At 39.9% G+C, this 20,218-nt stretch overlaps 1 protein-coding gene across 12 annotated transcripts in view; it reads left to right on the top strand.

Annotated features, from left to right (window-relative positions):
• The window catches only part of meis2a (Meis homeobox 2a), a 121,609-nt gene extending 101,623 nt beyond the window's left edge, over positions 1-19,986 (top strand). For 4 of the 12 annotated variants that reach the window (XM_068039396.1, XM_068039395.1, XM_068039394.1 and 1 more), the window contains 3 exons: positions 11,828-11,886; positions 14,074-14,184; positions 16,874-19,986. In XM_068039396.1, the coding sequence (XP_067895497.1) occupies positions 11,828-11,886; positions 14,074-14,184; positions 16,874-17,160 (457 nt within the window). In that variant the 3' untranslated portion in view covers positions 17,161-19,986. Of the gene's footprint in view, positions 1-11,827; positions 11,887-14,073; positions 14,185-14,489; positions 14,586-16,873 lie in introns of all 12 variants that reach the window. The other 8 variants (XM_068039403.1, XM_068039401.1, XM_068039399.1 and 5 more) reach the window with 3 other exon arrangements.
• Positions 19,987-20,218: the final 232 nt, after the last annotated feature.

Raw genomic sequence — 20,218 nt, 5'->3', positions numbered from 1 at the left:
GAAGATGGGAGGCTGGCAGGAGACCGTTGGAATAGATAAGTCTAGATGTAACAAAGGCATGGATAAGTGTTTTGGTAGCTGATGAACTAATGCAGGGTGGAGTTGGGCAATGCTATGGAGGTTGATTGCTGGATCTGGTTCTGGGGAATGAGGTGGATCAAGTAGATCAAATGTCAGTAGGGAAATATTTAGGGGACAGTGATCATACCAGCATAATAGTTAGGTTAGCAATGGAAAAGAACAAGAAGCAATCCAGAGTAAAAATAATTATTTGGGGGAGGGCCAATTTCAATAGGATAAAAACGAATCTGACCTAGCTAAACTGGAATCCATGTTTTGCAGGCAAAACTGTAACAGAACAAGGGGCTGCCCTTAAAGAGGAGCTAGTTCAGGTACAGTCGAAGTACATTCCTACAAGGGGGAAAGGTAGGACAAACAACAATGACAAAAGAGTAAGATGAAACAGAAAAAGGGTGCAATTGGTGGATGCCAGGTTGATAATGCAAGTGAGAACCAGGCTGAAAATAGGAAGTTCAGAGAGGCAGTGGAAAAAGAAATAGGAGAAGCAAAGAGACAATATGAGAAGAGATTGGAAGTTAACATGAAATGGAATCCAAAAGTCTTCTATAGACATATAAATAGTAAAAGTGTGATTCAAGGAGGAATGGGGCCGATTATGGACCAAAAAGGGGATTTATGAATGGAGATAGAGGGCACAGCTGAGGTACTAAATGAGACTTTACATCTGTCTTTACCAAGGAAGAACATGCTGCCAGCGTCATAGTGAAAGAAGAGGTATCTGAGACAATGAATGGGCTAAAAATTGATAGAGAAGGTATTAGAAAGCCTGGCTGTATTTTAAATTGATAGGTTACCTGGACCAAATCAGATGCATCGAAGAATACTGAAGGAAGTAAGGGTGGAAATTGTGGAGGCCATGGCCATAATCTTCCAACCCTCCTCAGATACAGGGATGGTGCCAGAGGACTGGAGAATTGCAAATGTTATACCCTTGTTCAAAATAGGATGTAAGGTAAAGCCCAGCAACTACAGGCCAGTCAGTTTAATCTTGGTGGTGGGAAAGCTTTTAGAAACAATAATCTGGGACAGATTTAACAGTCATTTGGACAAATGTGGATTAATTCAGGAAAGTCCATATGGATTTGTTAAGGGCAAATCTTATTTAACTAACTTGATTGAGTTTTTTGAGGAGATATCAGAGCGGGTTGATGAGGGTAATGCAGTTGATGTGGTGTACATGGACTTCCAAAAGGCATTTGATAAAGTGCCACATAACAGGCTTGTCAGCAAAGTTAAAGCCCATGGAATAAAAAGGACAGTGGCTACAAAGTTCGCTGAGTGACAGGAAACAGAGAGTAATGGTGAATGGAGAAAGGTATATAGTGGGGTTCCCCAGGGGGCAGTATTAGGACCACTGCTTTTCTTGATCGATATTAATGACCTAGACTTGGGTGTGCAAAGCACAATTTCAAAATTTGCAGATGACACAAAACTTGGAAGTATTGTGACCTGTGAGGGGGATAGTGATAGATTTCAAGAGGACATAGACAGGCTGGTAGAATGGGTGGACATGTAGCAGATGAAATTTAATGTAGAGAAGTGTTAAGTGATGCATTGTGGTAGGAAGAATGAGGAAAGGCAATTTACAATAAAGGATTCATTTCTAAAGGGGGTACAGGAGCAGGGGGACATGGGGGTATATGTGCACAAATCGTTGAAGGTGACAGGACAGGTTGAGAAAGCAGTTAATAAGGCATATGGGATTCTGGACTTTATAAATAGAGGCATACAAAAGCAAGGAAGATATGGCGAACCTATATAAAGCACTGGTTTTGCCACTATTGGAGTATTGTGTCCAGTTCTGAACTACATACTTTAAGAAGAATGTGAAGGCATTAGACAGGGTGCAGAAAAGATTCACGAGAACGGTTCCAGGGATGAGGGACTTTAGTTACATGGATAGATTGGAGAACCTGGAGCTGTTCTCCTTGGAGAAGGTTGAGAGGAGATTTGACAAGAGGTGTTCGAAATCATGAGGGGTCTAAACAGAGACAGGGAGAAACTGTTCCAATTGGTGGAAGAGTCAAGAACTAGCAAACACTGATTTAAGGTGAATGGAAAAAGAACCAATAGCAACATAAGGAAAATCCTTTTTACACAGTGAGTGGTTAGAATCTGGAATGCACTGTCTGAGAGTGTGGTGGAGGTAGATTCAATCGTGGCTTTCAAAAGAGATTTGGATAATTAGCTGAAGAGAAAAATACTTCAGGGCTATGGAGAAAGGGCGGGGAAGTGGGACTAGCTGAGTTGCTTTCTCAGAGAACTGTCACGGACACAACAGGCCGTATGGTGGCCTTCTGTGCTGTAACCATTCTGTGATTCTAGGTGGAAGTAGGCATCTTGGTGATGGAGAAGATATGTGGTCAGAAGCTCATCTCAGTGTCAAATGCAACGCCAACATTGCAAACAGTCCCGTTGAACTTGGAGCTTAACTTGGCATAAAATATGAGCCGAGATTTTCCTGTGGCAGATGCCTGGAGGCAGATCTGGGGAAGAGGCGAACTTCCACCTGCTTAATTGATGCACCCTCAACCAATTCCAAATACTTTTGGCAGGTACCTGTGTCATGTCTGGTGCAATGGGGCCGATAGGGAGTGATATTATTGCAACACGTTGTCACAGCTCTAATTGTTCTTTTCCCAACTGCAGTTGGTATTCTGTCAGCCATTGACATAGTGGAGTCAGCCTTTGAAATGACTGTAGGCCATATTTTCACTAGGCTCAGGTCCTGGCACCTTAGCACGCTTGCTTCATATATCGCATTGAGATACCAGCGACAGAAATGGTAAGATCTCTAGCAGATGTCGTTGTCCCATTAGTTCCACCTATTATTGTGAGGTTCACACAGAAACAGGCCAGACACAAAATGAAAGCACCCCCACTTGCAGCAGAATTTGGCAAGATCAGAAAGAATGGATTAGGGGCCCAGTGTAAGCAGGTCCTACCCCGAATTCCACTACTGCCTAGATAACTACACCAATGCAACCCCTTGGCCCCATTATATCTTTACTATCAAATAGAAGGATGTGAAGAAGTAAACATGAGGAAATAATTCTTCATCCAAATTTTTCAATCAGTTCTGAATTAAGGTACGTTCTATAAGCGATTAGTGCTGATTTCAATAGCATTAGAATGCAACCAGTCAGAGTTTTCTATAATGTTGGACTAATTCTGCAACTTTTCATAATTATCTCTTGGAGTATATGCAAAAGGTTGGTGACCGCACCCCACCCCACCGCCTTGGGGCATTGGGTGGAGTTCAAGCAAATTCTACATCAGGGTTGTCCAACATACGGCCTGCAAGCCGTATCTGGCCCGCCAAAGGTTTTCATCTGGCCCGTGGATGTAAACTGTACCTGGGCCATTCCTGATCCTCGCTAGGGGTCCGTGATTGGAGATGAGAAATTTCCAATTGTCAGATTGGTTTTTGTTTTAAATTTCAACTCAGTTTCACAACTGACAGCTGCTGACATCAGCAACAGCAGTTCCCCAACTTCAAACAGACTCGGGGCTTTCCAGCTGGTTCCGACTTTTTTTTTAAAAGCCCACCGGAAAATCTTGAGTATGTCCGAAGTTGGGAAACCGCTGCTCCCACTCCCAGCACCTGTCAGTTGTGAAACTGACTTGTGATCTTTTTTTTAAAAATTGACCAACCATTTGCTGAGCATTATTGCTCTCTGCAACTGTCAGAGAGAGAGAGGGGGTGGGGGGGGGGGGGGTGATAGAGAGAGTGGGGGTGACAGAGAGAGAGAGAGAGAAGGGGGGAACAGAGAGAGTGAGGGGGGAATAGAGAGAGGGAGAAGGGGGAATAGAGAGAGAGGGAGAAGGGGGAATAGAGAGAGAGGGAGAAGGGGGAATAGAGAGAGAGGGAAGGGGGAATAGAGAGAGAGAGGGAAGGGGGAATAGAGAGAGAGAGGGAAGGGGGAATAGAGAGAGAGAGGGAAGGGGGAATAGAGAGAGAGAGGGAAGGGGGAATAGAGAGAGAGAGGGAAGGGGGAATAGAGAGAGAGAGAGAAGGGGGAATAGAGAGAGAGAAGGGGGAATAGAGAGAGAGAAGGGGGGACAGAGAGAGAGAAGGGGGGACAGAGAGAGAGAAGGGGGGACAGAGAGAGAGAAAGGGGGACAGAGAGGGAGGGGAACCGGGAGGGAACACAGAGTGTGGGCAACACAGAGAGGGGGGACACAAGGAGAGACAGTGATCAAGATCATTCCTGACAGAATGACCTCTATCTGGAATACTCCGCATTGCTACATCAAGTGTGTGGGAAAACATTGACTACTTGTGCAAGCAAAAAAATGCCAGGTATCTCTCTAAATCAGTGTCCAACATAGTGAAGAGAAAGTAAGTCAAATAAATTAGTCTTCTCATTTAAAGCTTCTTCACAAATATGTACATTTTTGTTGTTTTAATTAATAGTAAGATAAATTTTTAATGCCTTTACCTGTCCAAAATTGTCTCACCGGCCCGATAAGTAAGACAAAAATCATAATGTGGCCTCCCCCTGCAAAAAGTTTGGACAACCCTGTTGTAATGGTCTGTGAAGGACTTGCTGGATTCATCATACATTTTATGCTCTTAGGCTCCGAAGGAAATAAAAGAATGCAAGTTGTGCTAAATTTTGTCAGCCACAGATCCTAACTAGAGAGGTCTTTTTGTGAAATGGATATTATTTTGCTAAATGGCATATGATATGTGAGAACAAGAAAAAAGATCATTCACTTTGTAAAGAATTATAATGAAATTATCTTCTAATTAGCAAATATTCTCCAGACTGAGGTCTACACTGAATGGGTTATTATATTATTTATTAATATTTATTATGTTAACATATCAGAATCTGAATTTTATATACAAAGTATTAGTAATTTTCTGAGTTGTGTTAATGTAACTGTTCAGTAAATTGTTTCCTTTTTTAGCAAACAGGAAAAATTGAATCTATATTTTCAATTTCTTTACATAACCTTCTGCTACCTAGGTCAGAATAACTAAAGAGAGACCACATGAGGGTGCTAGGGCATGGGAAAAGGAAGTTACATGATGCAGGACAAAAAAAAATCTCTTAACGGGACAGACATCCCTTGTGGCTTCCCATTGGATTATCTGGCAGGTGTCAGAAAAGATTACACCAAACTATCAACTAGGACACAATCTATTCTCTTCATTATTTTATTAACCTCAATTAGTACATCCCTAAGTCTATGCTTCTCTAACATGTAGCATCCCAACTCTTTTAGACTATCTTGATAACTAAGGTGCTTAGTTCAGCAGCCTTTCTAAACTACAAGGGTACACGGGAATGTTGCAGTGGGATTTAATGATAGAAGGCTAATGCGGCCATTGGATAATCTGGATGCAGCAAATCCAGGAAAACCAGGGGTCAAGAGCACCCTCCCTGAATGGAGTTGCCCAAATTTCCACTCATTAATCTGCAGGGATAGAATTTGGGACAGTTCCTTGGGAGGTGGCGGTGGTGTAGTGGTAATGTCACTGGACTACTAATCCAGAGCCCAAACTAAAGCTCTGGGGGCATAGGTTTGAATCCCACCACAGCAGATGGTGAAATTTGAATTCAATTAATAAATCTGGAATTAAAAAAGCTAGTGTAATGATGACCATGAAACCATTGTTGGATGTTGTAAAAATCCACCTGGTTCACTAATGTCCTTTAGGGAAGAAAATCTGCTGTCCTTACCTGGTCTGGCCTACATGTTGACTCTTAAATGCCCGGTGAAATGGCCTAGCAAGCCACTCCGTTCAAGGGCGATTAGGGATGGGCAATAAATGCTGGCCCCCTAGCCAGTGATGCCCACATCCCACAAAATGAATTTTTAAAAAAACTTCTCCATACTCAATATTCCTGTGTCCAGGTGCAAAAACAGGAACATCGGGCCAATAAGCTTACCTATAGTAACTGGACTGGTCATGTTTTCCCAAGGATAAACAATTATCTACATGTTGTTCCTGTTTGAACTGCATTTGCTATGAACAATTTAATGGAAGATTCAAAAGAGGTTATTAATTCTTAAGCTTCAAACATTTACATTTCTATATAGGGAGAAATCAAATCACACTGCATCCTGGCCTGCCAAAGAAAGTACAATTCTGCTTCCCATACAAATAATTTTACTGTTTAAAATATTAAAGTTCACCGACATGTTCTTAGTAAGCCTTTCTATCTATGACAGGACCTAATAGGCATGCTATTCAGCTTGTAGGCTAGATTCCAGTTATCAGCTACAAGATTTCACAAACCGGTTAAGCAACTAGTTTTAGAGGATAGTTTGCTTAATTAGAAGTGACGATCTAAATTGGGCTGTGTTCCAGATAAATAAGATTTGGCATGAAGATTTCTCATGGCAAGAATGCTAAAAATAGGAATAAGTTGCCAGGTGTGGTGTTGAATCAGTGAAGCAGAAAATAGGATGGTATGAGTGAAGGAGAAATAAGTTCCATAAAACCTGGGCACAGATGCAGGAGAATGTTAACCCTGCATACAGAGGAACCACACAAAATTGTGTGCTTTTTCTTAAAGGTAACTGCAGAAGAATTACTAATCATATTGTTAGAATTAGTTAGTGAGTGAGTGCATTAAACTTGCAGGATTATTTATTTGGAAGTTTATGTTACTGATTTTGGCTAGCATTTTAAAGTGCCCAGTTCTCATTTGTGAGACCGTAGAAACATTTTAAAAATCTCTGCATGTTAAATGAACCACTGTTCGTACTAATGTAAACATTCTGATGAGTATCCAAAGATATGACCTCTATGTGACCCCTTAACCTTGCCTGTAATTATTTGTTTGAAGACAGTATGAAGTTCCCATGCTGAGAGGGACTATAATGGTTTGCAGCTCTGTGTGCAAGTGTGTACGAGAGGAGCAAGAGAGACTTTATAATAAGGAGACTACCAGATGTAAATAATAAAAATGGTTGGGGGTAAAAAGAGGAACCTAGTAATTTAGTCCAGCCCATTACTTGGAGAACGGCAGGGAGAAATGAATGGGGGAAGGGAAAGAGGAGGGGTGCATTACTCTGTGATGTGATACAGGAGCACACGAAGTCTCCTTCTCATCTCTAGAGTTTTTTTTGTGTCATGTGCACACACCATTAGCGGCTCTTGGGAGGAGAGAAAACAGTCTTATCTGCTTGGTCTGATAATCTCAATTGGCCGTATTCTGATTGATAAAAGGGAGTGTAGCTACAGAGCTTTGAATCAACTCCCAAAGGGACACAACACATTAGCCTGCCAGTGAGTCTAGTATGGAGAAGGTTACTGTGCTCAAAATGAGCAAGTATGGACACCAAAAGATCTGAAGGGTAATTTATACTACACCTATAACCCTTTGAGTACTGATAGCACATATTTTTCACACTTGATTTTTTAAAAATTCTTTCATGGGATGTGGGCATCATTGGCAATTGTTGCCTATCCCTAATTGCCCTTGACAACTGAGTGGCTTGCTAGGCCATTTAGGGCAGTTAAGAGTCAACCACGTTGCTGCTGGTCTGAAGTCACCCGTAGGGCAGACCAGGTAAGGACAGCAGATTTCCTTCCATAAAGGACATTAGTGAATCAGATGGGTTTTTACAATAATTGATTATAGTTTCATGGCAGACTAGTTTTCACTTCCAGATTTTTATTAATGAATTGAATTTAAAATTCCCCCAGCTGGCCTGGTGGGATTTGAACCCATATCCCCAGGGAATTAGCCTGGACCTCTGGATTACTAGCTCAGTGACATCACCACTAAACCACCCTCTCCCCCTGCATCTGAAAAGGTAACCCTCAAATTCTAAACGTTACAGTATAAAGTGTAATTTTAAGAACTGAAGGAAGTGACAGGAAAGACAGGAAAGTTCTTCAGATGCAACAGTCCTATTGCATTTTACACCACTGCTCTAGGCTTCAAATAGTTACATTTGGATGTGCTTACCTTTTGCCACTGTTTCAATCTAAACGTTAAGTGTAAACTGTGCAAATGAATGTACTTCCGTGTTAGATCAAGTACAAATACACACCTCCTAATGTCAGTTTAAGCTCAGTATGCAGGGATGGTGGGGAGGTAGCATTATATTGTTAACAGGTTAGATTAGCCTGGGAAGTTGGCATTGCCACAGTGAGATAGTGTTAGTTGAGTGAAATAAAAGATAGCTCCAATAATGCTATATTGTAGCATGTTAGGCAAACAGTATCTGCTGCTATTAAGTATTAATAGGACACATTTAATCCCCCGATTCTCTCAGCCATGCTGCCAGAACTGACATCAGCAATGGTCAAGGAACAAGTGACACACCCTTCTTGGGCACAGTAGGCAAAGTATTTTTTATTCATACTTGGGATGTTAGTGTCACTGGCAAGACCAGCATTTATTGCCCATCCCTAATTGCCCCTGAGAAGGTAGTGGTGAGATGTCTTCTTGAACTGCTGCAGTCCGTGCAGTGTAGGTACGCAGACAGTGCATTTTTCTGTAGTGCTTTGATACAACTGAGTGGCTCACTGTGCCATTTCAGAGGGCAGTTAATTGTCAGCCACATTGTTGTGGATCTGGAGTCATGTGTAGGCCAAACCAGGTAAGATTTCCTCCCCTGAAAGTCATTAGTGAACCAGATGCATTTCTATAACAATATAGTAGTTTCATGATCATTATTATTAATTAGACTAGTATTTTATTCCAGATTAATTAATTGAATTTAAATTCCCCAGCTGCTATGGTGAGATTTGAACTCGTGTCTCCAGTGCATTAGTCCTGGCATCCAGAATACTGGTCTAGTAACATTACCACTATGCAACAGATTTTGGGATTGCTTGCAAAGAGAAAAATTGAAAGGGGATTAAGGGATATGATACTGCCATGAACAAATACAGATTGCTAAAAAAAAAATCAGAAATACCTATTGGCATTTAATAGTAAAAGTTATTCCTGAAACTTTTCTTTTGAAAAAAAATCATAGAATCATACAGCGCAGAAGGAGGGCATTCCATCCATCATGACAGCCAGCTTTTTTGAAAGAGCTATCCAATTAGTCCCACTCCCCGTAGCCCTGCACATTTTTCCTCTTTAAGTATATATCCTTTGTAAATCACTATTGAATCTGCTTCCAACGCCCTTTCAGACAATGCATTCCAAATCATTCCAAAAAATTATGTAATATTGTGGTGTAGGTTATTCCCCATTCTGTTAGGTCCACACGATCTTTAAAGCCCCGGCGACTGAGGAGGTGGATGTGTTACTTACTCTCACAATACCATTATTGCTCCCTGTAGCCAGCCAGCAGTAAAATGCTTTAACTGGACAGAGAAGACTCCCCCTTCTTCCCTTTCCCAGCAAGTAGACACTGCTTAGTGTTTCTCAGTTCAGGAAGTGAGGATTAAGCCCACAATTAATCTTTTACATGTCACAGAACACTAACGACTGCCTATCTTTCCTATTTTAGTTTGGTACTGTTTGCCACCTGTGCGACATTGCCTTCATTAGCAAGAGCTCAGAACACTGAAATGCAGAGATCGCCACTGCAGCCGTGAATGCTAGTCTGTGATTGGACAATGGGAGACACAGTTTAGTGGGCGGGACTTGTCCTGCTAGTTTTTTCTCTCACATGGATGAAAATACCCTGCTCTTGCAAAGTACCCCATCTACTGGCCTTACTGAGAACTGACAGTCACTTAAATATTTAAAAACAGGTTTCAGACTTGGGACCTCTTCGAAGTCCAGTCATACTGCTAGAGTGACATGACTCCTATTGAAAAAGCAAACATGACCTTCATCTAAAAGCTTTTATTAGAAAATTACAATTTCAAAACTACCCCTAAAGTCTCTAAAAACTGAAGTGGATGTGCATTATGACTTCTGTTTGCACATGATCTTCATTCAGATTTGGCTTCAAATGCTGTTGATTGAAATAAAAAAACATATCTGCAGAAACCCATGTCACATGTATAACTTAATATTACATTGTGCCTTGCTTATAATCCTGTATGGTGGCAAATGTGAACACGGGTTAAATTGAATTCAGTTTGGATCTCGTAATCGTAACTGAACTGGCTCTCATTCTGAAAAGGGTCACTTTGTGTATTCTGACTGTGGAACAGACGTTTGTTTACTGACGATTTGATTTAATGATATCCTAACTGCTTGTTATAAAGAAGTCTCACCATTTCCCTGAAGAACGCTTCTTTCTTCGGTTGCTTAGCTAGTTTTAATGCCTGAAGCAGCTTTTCAACTGAAGCTTAGGCAAGACAAGTAATTGTGTTGGGTGACATTTTTTGACAACAAAGATAAAATGCAAATCTTTGGAGGATTCCCCCTTCAATAATCTGTACATAGATAGAAAATAATTCATAATGCATTTGCTAAAGCATTGGCAAAATTATTACAGTCCTGTTAGAAGGTACATTCTGAAATAAGAATGCTTACCTTAGAATAATATTTGACTATGGCTATTTTGCATCATAAATCCCTCATGGGATAGTTTTTTTGGGCTCCTGGTTCACTTTCCTGTCTTTCTCCCCATCCCCCAATTTCACAGCCATGAGACATTTGTTACATGCCATTCGCATGAGTTGTATTTCTTGCACTGAGTTGGACATAAAAGAGAGTGGAGTAGCTTGGCTCCATTTCAAGTGCAAACATTTGGCCTCTGCATAGAGATTGCTAACATTTCAGATAGTAAAAGAATGAGTTTTTTTCCAGTGGGATGTTGGGGGTGGGGGAGGGGGGTTTGGCTGGGAGGTGGGGCAAATAAATTAAAGACAGGCCTGCGATGATTAATTTCACCCTAGCTTTCATTAAGTGATTTTATCTGGCTGTTTGGGAAGAACAGGAAAGTGGCAATTTTCTGGTAACAGTGAAGGACCATCAAGGTGTATCATAATTTGTCAAATCAAAACTGAAATCCAAGGTTACCTCAATTGTTTTACAACTGCAACACTTTGATGGTGTTCTGAAAGTGCAATGATTGTAGAATTTTTTTTTTATTTAAGAAGTTTGCACTTTTAAGTTTTCTAGAAAAGTATTAATTTTAAAATCCTTAATGGACTGGTGACCCCACCACCATTTTTGATCCTTCTCCACACATTTGTTTCCCAAAATATATAAGTGCCTGGGTGCAAACGTAAGTTTCATCTCCAAATAAAAAATGCCTGTTTTAACCTGTAGAAGGAAGTTATCTATTTTCAAATGCCTTTTAGTGCCCACAGTCCTGATGGGCATTTGCCTTTTTTTTCTGCCCTGGGTGTGGAAATCTTGGTTGAAAAGGTCACTGTTGCCAGTCGCTAACCTCGAAATGACCCCTTGACTTTACAGTCTAAAACTGCAGGAGCTGCGAATGAGCAGGAGCCTTTCTGTACCAGCACTTATTTGCTGCTGTGGTGATAAAACTTCAGACAGCCTAATTGATGGGCTTGCTGACATAACAATACCTTGTGAAAGCAGAGAGTGGCAAAGCCTGGTCTTCATTTATGGACAGCTGGAAGGAGAGTTACACCCCCTAGGAGCAGAAAGCAACCTATTTGAGGCAATGAACTTTTACCATGCTTGTACCTCTTGCACAGGCAGACATTCCATCTTAAACACTAAAATTTGAAATGGTTGATGTCAGAGGCCTTTAAATCAACAGATGACAAATGTGCTCACGTACGGGTGTCTTTTTTGTGCCTTCAGCAATTTAAAATGATGCAACAGTGTGAGTTCTAAAATTGAGTTTCTGACTAAGAAATTAAAATCTACCTTTTTCCTGTTTGTTTCAGGTTCATCAATGCCAGAAGAAGAATAGTACAACCCATGATCGACCAGTCAAATCGAGCAGGCAAGTCCCAAGTAGTAACTGTATTCAAGTCCCGCAGGCACAAATCCTCATCAAGTTATTCTTCAGGAGTTCCTTCACCTGGTAAATAAACCTGGCAGCCAGGCATTCTGGGAGAGCTTTCATTCTGGAATCTAAGAGCAGGGAGCAATCTCACCAGTTGGTGCCAATTGGAATTTTCCACCCTCACTTTCTTGAAGCTGCTTTTATTTTTGTTAGTAATGGTAATTGGGCAAATATCCGTGCACTATAAGTAGCTTGCTGAGTGGATACTGCAACTGACTCACAAGATGTCTTTCTTAGCCACTATTGCTTTCCTACTTGCTCACAACCCCTTGGTGAATGCGCTTACTTATTTCACCAATGCTGCTGTTTATCACCATTAATAATACCTGCGGATTGCTTAAAAAGATTAACGTTCACCTAAATGCGTTCGCAGTTTGCCAAATGGTTGGATGAAACATCAAGGAACATATTTTGCTCCATTCAATATTTCTACCAAAACAAAGTAAACATGAGTGTAAAGCAGTGTTCACTACTATAGTCTCATGGCGATCTTTTTTTTGCCAAAGTTACTCAATGGAGGAAAATATAGTCCCTAGTCCCTTGTTACATTTGTTTTACTGAAAATTATTACTGGTATGATGTTATATATTTCAAGTTAATCCCTATTGTAAAAATGCTGAAAATCAATTTGATTTTTTAAATTTGGCTTATTCACAATATTTAATCAAAGGGCATGTTGTGCTGACCATGGAGTTGTGTCCTCCTGCATTGGTTTGGGAAAAGCTTAATCGAAGTTTTGGTTCTCACTCATACTGCTTTGATATGATGTTGATTTGCTCCCACTTCAATTTATAAAATGTTATTTATTCATGGGAATTGTGTACAGCTTGCCAAACGTGCTTCTCTGTTGGGATCAGGAACTGTACTGTAGTGTGAAACAGAATAGGAAGGTCAGTACACTCATCCTAAGTGCTGTGATTGTCAGAGAGAGTTCTGATTTTATTTGGCAGGTTAAGAATTAATCTCACTGCCGTACAATAAAGTTCAGTGAATTCTAGATAACATAAGAAAATTTCCCTCGCTCCCTCTGCTGACAGCACTGACTTTGCTGGGGTTTAGATGCACAGGTGCCATTTGAGGACCTTGCCCAAATGGCTTTCTTCATGCTGAGTCTATACAGTGTTGGAAGGCTGTACAGGCGTCACAGCCAAATCTAATGATTTCGTTACCCAAAATCAACACATACACTAATTGAAGAACATATTATTGGTAAGGAACTAGGACTGGGAGGCTTGGCTAATTTTAAAAAATTTTACCCTTCTCCCTAGTTCAGGAATGCTGAAGCCGTTTGTCATGTCCCTTACTTGGCCCAGATCACTTAGCTCAGTGCAGGCCAATGGTTGAATCCTTAAAAGACTTCAAAAGGAAAGTTTTTAAGTATTTGAGAAAAATTTAAATGAATACGGATAGGGACAGAGAGCTGGCACAGGATAATGGACCAAATAGACTCCCTCTGTCCACGATTCTATGAAATTAGGACCCTCAAATCTGTAAAGTTCAGCCCCATACTAGAGAATTCACTTAACAAAGAGTTGAGGAACTGCCTATTTGATTTATTTTTGATCACCATAATGCTAAATTGTTGCGCAATAATTATAAGCACTGCATAACAGGTCTTAGGTTTGTGTAATTTGATGAAATCAATTGAATAAATACATTAAAGGTTAGGCTGGATGTCTTCATACTTAGAATGCAATTAAAGAAAGTATAGGAATTAGTCATGGTATTTATTAAGAAGATCAGGGCAAAATGCCCAGCTATGTACCCTTTGAATTAAATGTGGATTGTAGAACCAGAAGAAAAACCTTATTCTTTCATAAAATAAGTTTCCTGATCTTCTAAGCGTTGGGAGGGGAACTTTGTTTTGTAACTTTACGCTTTGCATTGTTTGTGTTTCTGCAATATAAGGCTGCAGCTTTGTTGTTTCTATCTGCCTGGAATTTTCAATATGGGGAAGTGGGGGGCCATTAAATGCATCGGGTGCTAAACTTATTTCTTTAATCGTTATTGCCATGTAAGTTTCTGGTGTTTGACAACATATTGTGTTTGCTGTTTCAGGAGTAACTGCTGATTGTTTGGTATGTCTTTTCTTTCTCTTCTGTGTCCACGTTTGACTACAATCAGGTTTTCTTCTTGATCCTTCAGTAAGCCAAGGAGCAGCATACAGTCCAGAGGGCCAACCAATGGGAAGTTTTGTATTGGATGGTCAGCAACATATGGGAATTCGGCCTGCTGGTAAGCCAAGTGCAGTCCTTCCATGCCCTAAATGTAGCGTCATCACCTTCTCCATCCCTCCCATCCACTTCACCTGTCATGCCCCACCTTCACAGGGTTTTCCTCTCTGCCTGCTGCCTGCCTTGCCTGTCTTCTTTGCACCCACGGGGAAACAAATCTTTCAGACAAGAGATTTGTGAGGAATTTATCCACCCCACGGATCCTAAAATACTCAAAAAAAAAAAATTCTAAGGGATCTTTTTCACTATCTAGTAGTTGACCTTGCTGATTTTCTGGCATCTTCTTGGATTTTATCTCCCTTCTAGGACCTATGAGTGGAATGGGCATGAATATGGGCATGGATGGGCAATGGCACTACATGTAACCTTCATCTAGTTAACCAATCGCAAAGCACGGGGGAAGTAAGTACAATCGGGCTGTTTATTCTGTCTATTACTGTAGTGCAATTTTTTAATATCCACCCACCCCCCCCACTTTAATTTTTTTCTCCTTGCCCGTATTTGCATGCTATTCCAATAAAGGGCCAGTTGTAATGATTTATCTTATGACATTTGACACCATTTCGCAAGCTGCAAAAGGTCAGCTAACTAATTTACAGTATACAGAGCAAATTAGGTCTGGAGTAATTCTGTTTAATTATGAAGCCCAGAGAATCAAACTCAAACAGCGAATGAACAATTGGGACATTTAAGGGAAAAGAAACATCTTCAGGGCACCAATTGACTTGAGAGAAATTAACCAGGCTTCATGAAGCGATAAAAACGAGAAGTGAGACTGTCCTTTGAGTGACATAAATCTGTCAGGAAACGATTGATGCATGAATTATCTTATATGCAAAGATGAAATGTTGCAGTTCGCAATCCACAGTCTAGATATATGCCACTGGTGATACAACACATTCCTCACTGGGAGTTCCCCTCACCCCCGCACCACCCCCCCCCAACCCCGCCCCAAAAGTATATTCATCGCCTCCTGTGTGAGATAAGAGAAAAGAAAATGTAAAAAAAAGTAGCAGACATTAAGCGATGACTACAAGTGAAGGAATGGAGTTGGCAGAGAAGCTGATTGGCTACAGTTTAAATAATCCATCAGTTGGAGTGTGTCCAATGTATGTGATGTTTGAGGAATTCAGATACAGCAAACAGCAATACATCACATCATTGAGGCATCAGAGCATGAGGTTTTATTTAATAACTGAAATTCTTTGCTACCATTGAACTTAATACTTACATTTAAAAAAGAATGGCAGACTATTCCATTATTAAATCATCTTCAATCCTTTTGTACTCAAAGTTGTATATCTTACCCACAAAAAATGACTTTCCTTGCAGTCACTTAAAGCAACTGGATTGTTTCAGATTATTTAAAATAATGGTTATAGTTTCATGTGTGATCTTTGAGGGGGTTACCATAGTGCACTAGTGATGGAGTCAATTTCCTTCCTTCCTTTCTTTACTAATGCAGTCAAACAATGTTAAAAGCGTGTTCCCTAAAACAGCCATTGAAACAACATTTTCTCAGCTTGGATAATTCTTAATATAGGCCATATAATTTCTGGTCTATTTAATTACATAACATATTTTATGCTTCATAACCAATTACATTAATGGCTTAATACAGATAATATCCTCCTTTTATTTGATTATAGAGCCACACAATATGGTATATTTGGTACTTAATTATCATCATCCAGTGAGCATGCTGCTGTGCTAGAATAAACAGAGCTGAGTTGGACTTATTACACAGTGCAGACTGTATTATTGTCTCAGTATGGTTTTACCACTGTGGTTACTAATATACTGCAGATCTACTTAACACAATGACAACAGTTTACAGGTCTTTAGATTACCAGCTTATGGTGTCACTAAAAACTAGTCAGCAATTCTATTGGTCAGTGCTAGTAGATGAATGGGGGTAAAGTTAATTCCCTCTGATTTAATACTGAATTGTAAAATATATTATATATTTTGTATTAAAATTGGTTCTAGCTAGGTGCATGGAATCAATGATCTGATTAATATTTACTGACTGATCTTTCCCACTATAAGCCCAAATCCCACACTTTCAGAGCAACAGGTATGACCTCTTCTCTGCTTCAAATTTCAGTTATGTAGCAGGGAGAGCCCAACCCAAATGCCCCACTTACATGTAAAAACATTCATAAAATGGATTGAAAAGCAATTTCCCCATTTTAGCTGAGAAGACTATTAATTTTATGTACATTTTTTTAAATTGGGATAAACCAAGTGTGAAAGGGAGAGATTTCATCACATTAGATTTCTTGCATATAGCTGTCTTCTTGGTCCCTTGCCATGTTTCTTATAACAATATCTTCTCTGGTTCTGCTTAATCTTCAGGTTTTTTTCCTCTATCAGTCCCTGTATTCTTTTTGCCTTTAACTTGATCTTTTTTCTTTCATGAACCGATGTATCTCCTGTGACCTATGAGTAAGATTGAACGCATGATTATTGAATTAATCATTTTGACTAGTGCACTTGATTTATTATTATAAAATATCTGCGACTATGTAATAGCTCATATATATCAATAATGCTGTAATTCTATATGCCAAGAGATGTATGTGCGGATTATATAAGAAAACCACTAATGAGACATAAGAATAAGCTCTTAAGGAATGCCTTTTTGGAAAATGTTAACAAATTGTAATTGTTTGTTCTTGTCTTTTCAGGTTTACAAGGCATGCCAGGGGACTATGTATCTCAGGGTGGTCCTATGGGTATGAGTATGGCACAGCCAAGTTACACTCCTCCCCAGATGACCCCACACCCTGCCCAGTTAAGACATGGACCCCCAATGCATTCCTATCTCCCGAGTCACCCACATCACCCGGCCATGATGATGCATGGAGGACCCCCGCCTCACCCTGGAATGCCAATGTCAGCACAAAGCCCCACAATGTTAAATCCTGTAGACCCCAACGTGGGGGGACAGGTTATGGACATTCACGCCCAATAGTATAAGGGAAAAAAAGAGAAAACAAATGTAAGACTTTAAACTTTGAACAGATGTTGACACTTAATGGAATTCCAGATGAGTTGTGATTTTGTTTTCACTCAACGCCAGCAGAGGACCAATGGCGAGGCCAGGCTAACGTGAAGCCAAAGGCTTTCTTCACTTGAACTTAACTCCAGTGTAAAGTTCCTCTGGAAAAGACTGAAAGATTTATTACTACTGTAGTATAAATATAGGAACTAAGTTAACATGTACATTTCTGTTGATCACTCTATTTCTGTTGCTTCCAATAGTTTTTAGAAAGAAAGTTATCCTTTTTCCACACTATGTGTGTTGTTCCCAAAATGGTTGTCCTCGTACAGCAAATGGAGCCACATTTCAGACCAGATTGCCCAAGTCCAGCCATCTTGCCATAGAGGAAGAAGCTAAGATGAAGATCCGTGAGACTTTTCTGGATGCAGCCATAGGCAAAAGGTTTTAAGAATGCACTAACATACCTGATTTTTCTGGAACGAATGCGGCCTGTAGTGGCAAAGTCTACTTGGTCCAAGTGAAGGGCCTATGTCTGATCATGTTCTGGATTGACTCTTCTTCAAAGAGCTTGTTGATGCAAACCTGAAGATGAATTAGCAGCTTCCTCCTATGGCTGTGGGCCATAGCATTGAGAAAACGTTGTCACATGAACAACTCAGAATGCTTTTGGGCAGACTTTACTTAATGAAAGATCCTTTTGCTGGTCTTGCACCAAAACAGAGACCTTTTTAAATGAACTCGAACTGCTTGGAACAAGCAACAACAACAAAAAATACTGTAACATACTTGGTACAGAGAGTTCAGTATATTAATTGTTACATGTTAGATATCTATGTGTTTACCTCAATGAGAAATAACGAATGTTTTGCTAGTATCAAATCTGCTGTGGAATTGGTATTGTATGTCAATGAATTCCTTACTTTTATCAGCACGTGTCACTAGAAGAAAATGCTGTTTCCCTTGCGAGCTTTGTCAGATTACATAAATACTTGTATAAGGACTGTGACGTATGTTTAAAAGGTGTTCAGTCACAAAATGCCGTAATAAATATTTCATTTTTAGATTTTTTTTTTCTGTTTGGTAACACACCTGTAATGGCTTCAATTTTCTTGGGACTTTACAACAGACTTCTCCAGAAATGTCTGCATCTAAAGGACTGTTTTTGTTTTTTGTTGTTGGTTAGTTCAGTCCCTGTATGGTTCACATTTAACCCATTGATGTGAAGTCCTATATTGGATTCCAGGAACTGAGTGATATTTGAAAGATGTGGTTTGTCACTTCTTCAGATGTGGCCACTGTTTTATACAAAAGCAGGAAGATTTTATTTTTCTTTCTGTAGCATGAGCTCAACAGCAACTGGAAATCATTAGCTCAATGAAAAGGAAACTCAGACTAAACGTGTGGAGCATTTTAAGAGCGTTAAAAAACAGGGTATCTTGTCGACAAAAAAAAAATCTACATGTTGTACAGTGTTTTCTACACCCCAACACTCATCCGGAGAATCCGGCCGTTCGAGTGAACAACTTTATCAGTAGGTATAGAGTTTAAACAAAGTTGAAAAATGATACAAGCCACCATATCCAACTTTACAAAATCTTTCTATATCTGCGTGTCGCGATGTTTACATCCCTCTCTGTCCCCACAATTATGTTTTTGTTGGTTTTGGAGTCATGGAAGCTCGTTTTAAACAGGTCAGCCTCAAAGCTCCCCACCCCCCAGCTCTACCCCTTCCTCCTATCGACGTTCCTACCAAAGTGAGCGTGTAAAATATCAGCTGATTTCAAACAATATCTCTCATCCTTAAACTAACCGGGCTGAATTGTTCTAGAGTTTTTGCAAAGTCAGAATGGTGGCGGGAGGGGAAAAAAGCATATTTATAGAAATGTGGAAAATCAGATTGGGCAGCATTTGAAGTGAGTTATATTGTATTTAAAACCCTGGAGGTTTCTCCTTTTTGTTTACAGAGCTTCTTAATAAAAGTTTATTTAAAAAAAAAGAGCCTGGGTTGATACCGTTAAAATGTGTTATGTACAGAGAGTAATGGGTGAAGGTTTTAGGCATGTTTCAGTATGTTGAGTAATTTGAATTGTGGGAAACGTTGTATTTTGTATTATGAGAATTGGAGATTGGAAGCTGCGGACAGCAAACTGACCATCTGATGTGTTTAATTATAAAGTTTTGCGAGGCTCGCCTTTACTAAACTTCAGTCACGTTCGTTTCATTTCATTCACAGATGCATTTTCTTCACATTTCGGGAACTATCCTAATCTTCGGCGTCTGTTGCAACATAGCGGTAAAGGTGCTCGCTGCATTTTCTATTAAAACCTGGGCTGCGGTGGTTAAACTTTGATTCCAATATTTAAACTTCGTCGCTTTTTCATCTTTGCTACTCCCTTCCCAAATGAGTTTTGTAGCGCGTCTTTTCGCTCATTTGTTTTACGAATTGCAGCTTTATTTCCCCCTCCAATTCAAACTGGCCAACTTTGTTAGAAACTGGCCGAATTTTTAAGCCAGTTTGCCCATTTTTCCTCATCATCCCCCTTCCAAAAAGCAGTCGCGCCTTTATTTTGGATTTCGGAAGCTGAACTTTCCAACTATGTGTTGTCCCTCGATGCCGTGCAGCGGAAGCCGCTGTGTGAATTCTTCCTTAATGTATGGTGCTTGTGGCCATTCAAGATCTTTCTGCTCTTCAGTGTAAAAAAAAAACTTCTGAAAATTGAAAAAAAAAGCACTTAGCATTTTCTTGCCGTTAAACAGGGGACTGGGATCAATTTGAAATGATCTCATTGCTCTTTATTTACAGTCGGTCTTAATCTGAAAATTGGGGTTATTTAGTTGAACATTTGTTAATAAATTAAAACAACACATTGTATTTTTTTGTCCGTCCATTATTTAAGGCAGATCGAGTATATAATTCGCGTGTTAAGTGTTGCATTAACGCTGCTGGTAGGATTGCTAGTTTTAATGAATGACGTGGGTTGCAAAATGAGCAACTGGGTTGCAGTTTAAAACTGAAAGGGTTTCTTGA

This window comes from Heterodontus francisci, chromosome 9 (genome assembly GCF_036365525.1).
Source record: "Heterodontus francisci isolate sHetFra1 chromosome 9, sHetFra1.hap1, whole genome shotgun sequence".
Classification (NCBI taxonomy): Eukaryota; Metazoa; Chordata; class Chondrichthyes; order Heterodontiformes; family Heterodontidae; genus Heterodontus; species Heterodontus francisci.
Note: the sequence above shows the minus strand (reverse complement) of the source record. Positions and strands in the feature narration are given on the sequence as shown.